Here is an 11,379-nt window from a genome sequence, read left to right as displayed (position 1 = left end):
GCCGGCGCGAGTTGCGCTATCGCGCCCCGCGATCTGTCTCGCGAGCACGCCCCCACACCCCCCGACAGTGGGTCTGGCGCGCGACAAATGCCACACAACTTATTGCCGCATTTGTCTCGTCCTGCTGGCTTCCGACTTGCCGGATACAGGAGCAGACGGAAAAAAACGGCAAACTTCGGCCTTCGAAAACTTGTTTTAAGCGGTGGGCAACCATAGTACAAAAGCACTTCTCAACAGCATTTCATCGTGCTCGTAGAAGTGCTAAACACACACACACACACACACACACACACACACACACACACACAAGCTCGTTCGGGCACACGGAGACGAAACATTTAATCTCTGTATGGTATAATAGTTAACACTACCCCAGAAATAAATTATTATTAATCATCCCTGGAATACTATACCAATTTCAAATTCTCCATTCGACAGTATATGAGACGTGGTACTTACTGGAATTAAGAAAAGCGTGGAACTTTCTTTTTACACAGGCTGTTTATCTAACAACATACAACTTTTTTTTCTTACGAAATGAAAGAAAATTGTTGACCTTAAATCTTAAGATGAATAAACTGTTGCAAAAGAAATGCACACAATATGACAATGATTACAAGACGGCCGGACCTGCAGCCCGCCCATTATCGGGTGAAACAGCGATGTTTAATACTGCGCTGGACACAGTCTCTCTTAATAAATGTTCTTCTGTAATACATGAAAACTATATAAGCACCATGGATGACAAGAGTGATTCAACTGCTGAAAACAGATGACCTAACTTTTAACTTGAAAGCTGTATGTCGAAAGGTTCGGGTTTAAGATGCACTCCTGCGACTGAGCAAAACTCTGAGGGCAGGTAGACAATGACACAAATCACCACGAGGATTAGAGTATGGTACTCTCCTTTATCAACAAGCAGTTCCATTGATCCACGGTGCGTCGCAGCGGTTACTGAGTGGTGCCGTTGAAAGCCAGGTAGAAGGATGCAGCCAGACCACGAGGTTACACAGATTAGGAAACAATATGACCATGATACGGCTTACTTCAAAGCAACCAACTGCTTAATTTCAATCTACAACCAAATTGTCACTGGATCCCAACCCGCCGGCCTGTGTGGCCGTGCGGTTCTAGGTGCTTCAGTCTGGAACCGCGTGACCGCTACGGTCGCAGGTTCGAATCCTGCCTCGGGCATGGATGTGTGTGATGTCCTTAGGTTAGTTAGGCTTAAGTAGTTCTAAGTTCTAGGGGACTGATGACCACAGATGTTAAGTCCCATAGTGCTCAGAGCCATTTTTGATCCCAACCCATCCCTTTTGAAAATCGTATTTTGACTAAAGCCTTGGTGTCAGTTGGCTGTTAATATTTTCGCAGTTAAACTGATTGTCAGTTGCTAAGAGAGCTCTGAAGGAACGACTTAAAACATTAATTGTGAACACTTATTACAAGAGAGCTCACCTGGCGCAGCCACAAAATCCAGCTAAAATACACCAATAATGACCCGGTCTTTCAAACACAGCAACGAACAGCTTAGTATAACAGGTTGTTCAGATTATAGCTATTGATTGAGAAATGCAATTACAATAAAAGAATAGAACCGATTAACATCTAAATCTAGCCACAAGGTCCCTCTTTGTTTAACGGCAACCTGTACTTTAATACAATTGTTCCGGCTGTATTTACGACCAGGGGCTGATTAATTAGAACATTAATGATCGGATACAAACCAGAAAGGAAAGGCAATATAATAAAGGGACAAATTTTCAAGCGACAACTAGTGTCTTAGTAGAATACTACGGCCTATATTTACGACCAAAGAGCCGACTGAGCAAAACTCTGACGGCCGGCTACAAACCAGAAAATAATAGGGAGGGCAGGTAGACAGTGACACAAATCACCACGCGGATTACAGTATGTTACTCTCCTTTATCAGCAAGCAGTTACATGGATCCACAGTGCGTCGCAGCGGTTACTGAGTGGTGCCAATGAAAGCCAGGTAGAAGGGGGCAGCCAGGCCACGAGCAGTCGTCCGACACGAATGTTGCCAACCAACCGACGGGATGTCGGCCTGCTACTTATAGTCGACGCTGCCCCTGGTGAAGTACTCCGGTATCTTCGCTCTGTGCAGACCCTCCTTGCGCAGCCCGTGGATTAGATTAGATCAGATTAGTTTTTCGTTCCATAGATCCGTTCTGAGGAGATCCTCGTGGATGTGGAACATGTGGCTTCGGACGCTCGGACCTCGTGACCACATCTGGCCGCGACGCTACCACCAATCCTCAAACTTGGTGCCTCCCTCCCGGACTGGAGAACCCCGTGTATATATCGGCAAACAAAGACCTTCTAAGGACACAACCCACAGATACCAATTCTCCCTCATAGATATTGGCAATGAGGTAGCAAAAGGGACAGTCGATACTACACCTGAGCCAGTTTCACCAAACAGAACAGTCTACTGATTCAGTGGCGCCACTGCTGAATATAATTATAAACTCTTTATTGAAGGTAACTTGAAGAAAAATACAGTCCCAGATTTACACGGTCTTTTCATTGCAATAAAACACAAAACTCGCACTGCACAGCTTCACAAACAAAAGGGCCGTTGATACATATTCACCCAGCGGAAACGCTATGGAATAGGTATCTAAAAAAAAACTGCATCAACTCTTGCACGATAATCGAATGATCACGTGCCAAGAGTTTCGAATACAAATAACAGTTTCACAAGGAATAGAAGGAGAAAAATATTTGATCAGTTTATCTAATGAATCAAAAGTAACTTGACAAAATGTGTAATGACAGAAAGTACGTATACCCAACGAAATAATTAGTATATCCGAAATAAAAACGAATGCAACATCCAAAAAGATATAAAAAATTAATCAAAGCTGCCCCTGACTACAGGATATGGCAACATGTCGGAGTTGGCCTCTTGACTACAAATGTTATGTTGAGGAACTGTACAAAATCAATCTCAAAGGAGAAACCTTCTTGGACAATGCAAATTTCTTCAGGCTTCATGAGCGTTGCTGATGGCACGTGTTGCAAACAGTCTTGTGATGATACCCAAACACAGCTGAATCACACATTGCACAGTTGATTTTCGTCATTCTTCTCAGCTTATAGCTGCAGTCTTTGCAAATGCGGGTTTTTCTAGACTGAGAGGGCTGGATTGGGGTGTGGCTCGTTGACCTGCTTTGGAAACTGCTGGGGGAGGGATGGAGTTCGTCTTGCTTTTGTTTCGAGCACCCTTCAAAGATGTTTGTAACCTCAATATGTTTGCTGTTTCTGCTTTATCTGCCCTAAAATATCTTTCCTTTCAATGAGCCATTCTTACGAAAAAGGGTCTGCGAGGGAGAACATGAAATTCAGCCGATACAGGCATTCAAGACCGTTCCTGTCTTCGACATTCGCTCGCATTTAGATGCCAACAAGATGTTCTGGAAGTTGTTTCCAGAGGACTAAATTGTGGCTAACGACTGAGAAGCTGCTGAGGAACCTTTCTTCCTTCAACCGTTCTCATTACTTGTATTCGGCACATTTTTCAGGCCTGTATTTTTCGGACGAATAGTTGACTGTTTTGCTTTCTTCTTGTTTTTCCTAACAAAATCATCATACTCAATTTGAGTCACGGTTGTATTGATTATTTCTTTAACTGAATCTGATGCAGAGTGGATAGTGTCATCGGAAACAATGTCTCCTTCTTCCACATTGTAGTCTTCGTGAGAATAATCAGATGATGGTATGTCAAGATCTGATTCTATTGCATCCTTATGTCTCTGTCTTGAGTAATTCGCCAGGATCTAAAAAGAAAATGAATGTTATGGAGTAGGTACCACTGTAAGTAGGCTGTTTAGGTTTTTATGTTGGTAACGCAACGTAGCGCTCTGTATGAAAATCAATGACTGTGCTGTGTGCAGTCTGTGGCTGGTTGGCATTGTTGAAATATTCTCTATTGTAGCGTTGGGCAGTTGGATGTGAACAGCGAGTATCGATGCGCAGTTGGAGGTGAGCCGCCAGCAGTGGTGGATGTGGGGAGAGAGATGGCAGAATTTTAAAAGCGGACGATCTGGACGTGTGTCCACCAGAAAGAGTAAATTTGTAATACTGGATATCATGAACTACTGATATATATATATATATATATATATATATATATATATATATATATATATATATGACTTTTGAACACTATTAAAGTATATACATTGTTTGTTCTCTATCAAAATCTTTCATTTGCTAACTATGCCTATCAGTAGTTAGTGCCTTCAGTAGTTTGAATCTTATTCAGCTGGCAGTATTGGCGCACGCTGTATTGCAGTAGTTTGAGTAAGGAAGATTTTTGTGAGGTAAGTGATTCATGAAAGGTATAGGTTATTGTTAGTCAGGGCCATTCTTTTGTAGGGGTTTTTGAAAGTCAGATTGCGTTGCGCTAAAAATATTGTGTATTAGTTTAAGCCAGTCATTTATAATATTTCTAAGGGGACGTTTCACCACAACCAACTTGAAAGCAAACCGTTCTTTTGAACAAACATTCAATCAGACACCTACCGCAAATTGGCCGCTCATTACTAAACGTCGTCGAATCGACGAGTCCATTTTGTTCGTGAATATTACAAGTTAGTCGTTTCGACGAGCCAATATTTACATACACACCTATACCTTCGTCGATACGACGCTGAACTTCGGGACGAAATATGGTTTACCTGACCGAAGAGCGGCGTAGGTCACTTCCGCCGGCGGAATCACCGAGCCAACTAGACTCCCCAGGCACATCTGTGAGGACGGCGTGCCCGTCCCGTCCGCATCAAGAGGGGAGCTCATTGAAGGTAAATGTGTTCGTTGAATCGACTACCAAAGGTTAAGGACAATCAGTACTTTTTGCAGACATACTAGTCTCATTACATAGAAAGCAACAAAAGAAAACGTTTTTCACAGGATTATTAGGTGGTTCTTGGGAATGGACTTAATCCAAATTTCGAGAGAAGAACACTACATTCGGTTATGAACAACATGAACAGGAGACAGTAAACAGGGTAGAACACTCCAGGATTTTGGATGTATATATCGATCAGACCTTATCCTGGAAGAAACTGTTGCACCACGACTCCGCTGGGTGCGATGAATTGGTCTTGCGACGCTCAGAATAAACGACTTCATAAAAAACGACTTCAAACAGAGCGAAGCGAGCATTAGCGTGACGTCCAGCACAGAAAGTATATTGAGAGAGAGAGAGAGAGAGAGAGAGAGAGAGAGGAATAGGGAAAAAAACGCTTTTTCAGGAAGCTGACGAAGTGGAACAAGCTAGACAGCGCCTCTGAAGGCTGAAGTAGGGCAGTACTACAGCCAGATTCCTTCGAAGTTCGCTAAATAAGAAAAGCTGAACGAATGAAGTCATTGCCACCTCTTGGCAATGTTCGGGTGCTGCAGCATGTTGTCTCCTCTGGAGTGGATATGCTGCTGTGGGAGATGTACTGGTCAGAAGACTCTCAGAAATATCCCCCAAATCAGATTCCCGCCGATGACCTATTTCCAAGACCCTATCGAGGTGTGTACGTGGTGCAGAACACCACCATCTCCAACAGCTGCTGAGTTCGAAGTGGAGACCACTGCAGCACCAGACGAAGTATCCATTCACCTGCCAATGATTTCGTTTCCAATAGCAGCCGGCAGCTGCCTGAGCTGGAGACAGTACGTAGACGACTTGAAGCGTTTACACTTATGTGTCTTCCTTTGAGTGAGTGCCTCCTGCTGGCAGCAACATCTCTAATGTGTCGCATGTTCGAGCGCGGGCTGAGAGTAGTGCCGGTCTCTCGCTTGCTGTACATCGGTTCTGAAAAGCTTCCATCGTCACTAACCACCGTCCAGTGTGAGCATAAGCCTTCGACTTCGGTCGTGCTGAATGTTATATCGGCGATCACAACTTAGGTGTGCTGCTGCACTCCAGAGACATCTGCTGGCGCCACTGTCCGTCGCCGCCTGCGTGTGGTGTGTTGGCTCCAGAGCCGGCAGTTGCCGGCTACGGCACGCCGTGCACAGTGATGCATCTACATCTACATCTACATCTACATTCATAATCCGCAAGCAACCTGACGGTGTGTGGCGGGGGGTACCTTGAGTACCTCTGTCGTTTCTCCCTTCTATTCCAGTCTCGTATTGTTCGTGGAAAGAAGGATTGTCGGTATGCCACTGTGTGGGCTCTAATCTCTCTGATTTTATCCTCATGGTCTCTTCGCGAGATATACGTAGCAGGGAGCAATATACTGCTTCCTTGACTCCTCGGTGAAGGTATGTTCTCGAAACTTCAACAAAAGCCCGTACCGAGCTACTGAGCGTCTCTCCTGCAGAGTCTTCCACTGGACTTTATCTATCATCTCCGTAACGCTTTCGCGATTACTAAATGATCCTGTAACGAAGCGCGCTGCTCTCCGTTGGATCTTCTCTATCTCCTCCATCAACCCCATCTGGTGCGGATCCCACACTGCTGAGCAGTATTAAAGCAGTGGGCGATCAAGCGTACTGTAACCTACTTCTCTTGTTTTCGGATTGCATTTCCTTAGGATTCTTCCGATGAATCTCAGTCTGGCATCTGCCTTACCGACAATCAACTTCATATAATCATACCATTTTAAATCACTCCTAATGCCTACTCCCAGATAATTTATGGAATTAACTGCTTCCACTTGCTGACCTCCTATATTGTAGCTAAATGATAAGGGATCTTTCTTTCTGTGTATTCGCAGCACATTACACTTGTCTACATTGAGATTGAATTGCCATTCCCTGCATCATGCGTCAATTCGCTGCAGTTCCTCCTGCATTTCAGCACAATTTTCCATTGTTACAACCTCTCGATATACCACAGCATCATCCGCAAAAAGCCTCAGTGAACTTCCGATGTCATCCACAAGGTCATTTATGTATATTGTTAATAGCAACGGTCCTACGACACTCCCCTGCGGCACACCTGAAATCACTCTTACTTCGGAGGACTTCTCTCCATTGGGAATGACATGCTGCGTTCTGTTATCTAGGGACTCTTCAATCCAATCACACAATTGGTCTGATAGTCCATATGCTCTTACTTTGTTCATTAAACGACTGTGGGGAACTGTATCGAACGCCTTGCGGAAGTCAAGAAACACGGCATCTACCTGGGAACCCGTGTCTATGGCCCTCTGAGTCTCGTGGACGAATAGCGCGAGTTGGGTTTCACACGATCGTCTTTTTCGAAACCCATGCTGATTCCTACAAAGTAGATTTCTAGTCTCCAGAAAAGTCATTATACTCGAACATAATACGTGTTCCAAAATTCCAACTCCCTTGTGGTTCCCTTTTTAGGTACTCCATGTCGACGTCTGCCCGTAAATGCGTATCGTAGGTAGGTTTTCCGGCTTTATTTCCCGACGCCCGGCATAGGTTCGAGTCCTCCCTCGGGTATGTGTGTGTGTGTTTGTCCTTAGGATAATTTAGGTTAAGTAATGTGTAAGCTTAGGGACTAATGACCTTAGCAGTTAAGTCCCATAAGATTTCACACACATTTGAACATTTGAACTTCCCGACGTGACAGCGACGACTCTCCGATGAAGTGCGGGCCTTGTGTTTTGCTATTACTGCGAGTCTTGTAAATATCGCTTTTATTTAGTAATTTGCCAGGCTAAAACTCTCCCCTTTTATGATTAAGACAGCCTGTGCCCCCTTTCAGAGGGAGTGGGGGACGTCAAAGAGTCACAAAAGTTCATATTAAGCAGTCCGCAAAACACGTAAACGTTCACTTGAGTTACGCTTTCCTCTAGATGGTGCTGACTTACTGCTGAATAGCTTTGGTTCCGTAAAACCTTCACTGATTAGTACTAGGTAAATGACATAAGTACAACACTCTTGTATTTCACTTTCACTCTATATTCAAGGACTAAGATGGTGATGGATGATGGTCTATTTAAAAGGTTCCTAGCCTGGAGAAATCTAAATAGTCCGCAAATGCTGATATGCACACGCTCTACGTCCAGATTCGCAACTAACGGCACACGACACTCAAAAGTCCACACGTTAATATCTGAATACCGGTACCTCTGAATTCATTCGTACCAGCAGATAATTTGAGTTTTTGTCGTCTATATGTCCGTAAAGTTCCAATCTAGCACTAAAGTCCTAAGATTCCCTTACTCCGTTGCTGCCAACAGTCAGAGATCGTACACTACATCACTCTTAATCTCCGTAATATTCTAACAGTTTATCGTGAATCTTAACACGATAAAGTCCAATCTAATTATTGTCTCGCTGACTGACACGGGTTCCCCGCCCTTTAATGAAATAATCAAGGAAAAAACGCGGCAATAATGACGATCAAGCCTTTTTATAGGTTTTTCATCAAAAGAGTTTAACGTCACTGCCTTCTCCATGACGGAGCTTCCGTGGCTTTGCTGTACTTAGACGTTAAAATACTTGCTGTAGTCCTGTCTAGGTATTACACTGAATAAGGGATTACTGTAAACAGGGATGTTTCACTAACGGCTCACCAAACGGTTTCAGCCACCACTACCTCTGTAGTCCATGTCCCGAAGAGGAAGCGGCGCTGATCTCTCCACCGCTTTGGGGTCACATCCAGAACCAAACAAAACATATTATTGTGCTGCTCAAACAATTAAGTTAGCTAATTTCACTCTTTGTAGAATTGCTACAGAATAACTTTTTGGGGTAACTCAGCATTTAGAAAGAAAGTACCGACTGTACAAAAGCAAACAGCAAGAATATATGTGGTATTCAGCCGCAGTCATCTTGTGGGTACCTCTTCAAGATGTTAGCCATGTTAACTGCACCTTCGCAAAACATAATGTCGACAGTGAAATTTATCATAAATACAACATCACAATTAGGAAAGAATAGTGATATCTGTGGCTATAATACTAGAAGAGAAATGCACTTTTACTGCTCATTATTTAATCTGGCCATGGCTGAAATAAGATTTCAGTAAGCGCCAACAAAAGCTTTTATTGATTTGTCCAACATCATAAAATGTTTAACAGATACTAAAGTAAATTTTAAATCTAACCTATAATGTCTTGTGGAAAACACCATCTATTCGATACACGAATTTTTGTTTAAAAATTGGCAGCCAGTAGAAAGAAAGCTTGCCTCAAGTGTAGCTGGATGACTTCTTTAATGTTAAATTAGGTCAGTGTGCCATTTAGAAGCTTGTGTACACATAGTCGCCCATTGAAACCATTCATGTATATACATCTTGTAAACTAACTTGTTCCATTCCATTGGGTCAAGGTGCTACAGCAATCAGTTTCGAATTATTTCAGAATAAAAACAGTCTTGGTTGGAAAATGTGTTTAATATCAATAACGCGGTTCACCCTCTTGAGGTATCATCAGATTGTCTCAAAGTAGCTGGATTTGCAACCCATCAGCCAGAGCCATATGAAATGAAAATGAATGCGTCCGTAACTTGTTCCAAATAATTTTGATAAAAAATCTTTTAAATGATATATCAAACATGTAATTAACTAACTTAAAATTGTTCCTATCTCCAGGTTCCGACCAACATTTTCCGAAAGTTTCCCTTGATTACCAGGCGAATGTTTTAAATTTAACGTGAGATTGACTGCGGTCGCTGATGTTAGGGAATTTTTAGAAGCTTATGCCACAACTTGTTACCGTTGTGTACAGCCAGGAATTTTGTAGTGAGAGAGGTGATAATATTATTAGCATCAAAGTGATGAGCTTAACACACTGATTCGATGAAGCAGATAACTATCCACACAGACCCCGTACTTAGACGAAGGCATTGCTTTTATTTAGACGAATCCGATATGTGCACTACCAAGGAAACTGTGGAGTTCTGTGTACTCGTCCAACGAACGAAACATTATCAATAGTGTCGTGGGCCTTGTTTCGTGACGTACTATTGACAAGCTTGATATTTAATCAAGGACTCTGTTACATAGTTTGGAGAATAGGATCTTACGCTACTAGTACTTCTCCCGTGTACCCCCCTCGCTGGCCAAAGAAGTCTCATGTAACAGAAAGTCTTTCAGAAGAGTGATATCTACCACCACGGCAGTATGATCTGTTACCATTGGGGTACGGAAATGGGTATTCTGTCACGCAGAACAAAGCAATATAAATTACATCACTGATATATTTTAGTTTGCATGGCTCCTATAAATATTTGCCTGAATCATATAATATTTCGTCAGTAAACATTTCGTGTTTCAAACAAGAGGCGTGAAATATCTTCTTTTCTCTGTTGGAGAAAATGTTCTCAGTTGTACCAAACTGTCACCTATAACGTTAACCTCATTCACAGCTATCTTGGTTCCTTATAAATACCCCGAGTATTGATAATGGGACCGAGCTTACGTCCGACCCGGTCCCATGCTCGTTCTGTCGGGGACACATCTTTGGATGTTGCTGTCGACGGGAGTACATTAGCAGACAAACATGTGTGGACGAGCATTGTCTCTTTGAAGTGTGGAACCATTGTACTGTGACATGAGAGATACCACGTGAGGATGTTCGTGATGTACTGCTACGCCTTCAGAGTTTCCGCAATGACGTTGAGCTGTGACCTGAACTCATACCTGATAGCTCCTCAAACAATGACATCAGGAGTAACAACACTGTGTCTCCAGAATATTGTTAAAAATGGGATCTCTTCCAGCGTCGCCGCAGTACTCGTCTACGGTGGCCGTCCGATATAGTGCTGATCGGCAGTTCATCGCTGGACACAATGTGACTCTATTAATCATTAGTCCATGCTTCCTGGTCATGGAACAACTCCTGACACTGCCGTGTGTGTTATGGTGTTGACGAAAGGCTATTCCCTAGTATGGCTGCTGATAGTCTCTGACCTATTGTGTGGGATGACGCAGAATGTTGCAAGGAGCCAATTATTTGTTCTCAGATGATAGATCCAGATACGAAGGAGTTACGATGTGCTTGGTGCATGGTGTGGCGTTCCTACTTTGTGGTGGTCAGACGTGATTGACTGGAACCTTGACGACGAGTATCCCGCCATTACATGATGATGCAGTTCAGCACCGGGTAGCTGTCACGCATATCTGGATATTGTAATATTCGACCCACAATTAGGCCCCTTTCAGATTTTGTCAGGAGCCGATAATGCTTTTTCACAAGGGAACGTGGCATCTCTGTGTTCTCCATAGTGATCACGCTAGACATGACGACCAGCTGGTCAAGTGGAGACCGACAATGAGGCTCCATATAGACTCTGTTAGAAGCTGATATCGCTATATCATGCGTGTATGTGGCATCTCCATGTGCTTCACAGTGGTCACCCAAGATATGACGATGCCGGCTGGAGTGGCCGAGCTGTTCTAGGCGCTACAGTCTGGAACCGTGCGACCGCTAC

The 11,379-nt window shown here is 43.4% G+C and overlaps 1 protein-coding gene across 1 annotated transcript in view; it reads right to left on the bottom strand.

The window, feature by feature from the left end:
- Window positions 1–3,509: 3,509 nt before the first annotated feature.
- LOC124582888 overlaps window positions 3,510–11,379 on the bottom strand; it is a 32,183-nt gene continuing 24,313 nt past the window's right edge. The window contains exon 3 of the mRNA XM_047131326.1: window positions 3,510–3,803. Coding sequence (XP_046987282.1) covers window positions 3,510–3,803 — 294 coding nt within the window. The remainder of the gene's footprint in view (window positions 3,804–11,379) is intronic.

This window comes from Schistocerca americana, chromosome 1 (assembly GCF_021461395.2).
Source record: "Schistocerca americana isolate TAMUIC-IGC-003095 chromosome 1, iqSchAmer2.1, whole genome shotgun sequence".
In the NCBI taxonomy this organism is placed as follows: Eukaryota; Metazoa; Arthropoda; class Insecta; order Orthoptera; family Acrididae; genus Schistocerca; species Schistocerca americana.
This window is presented reverse-complemented; position numbering and strand designations above follow the sequence as displayed.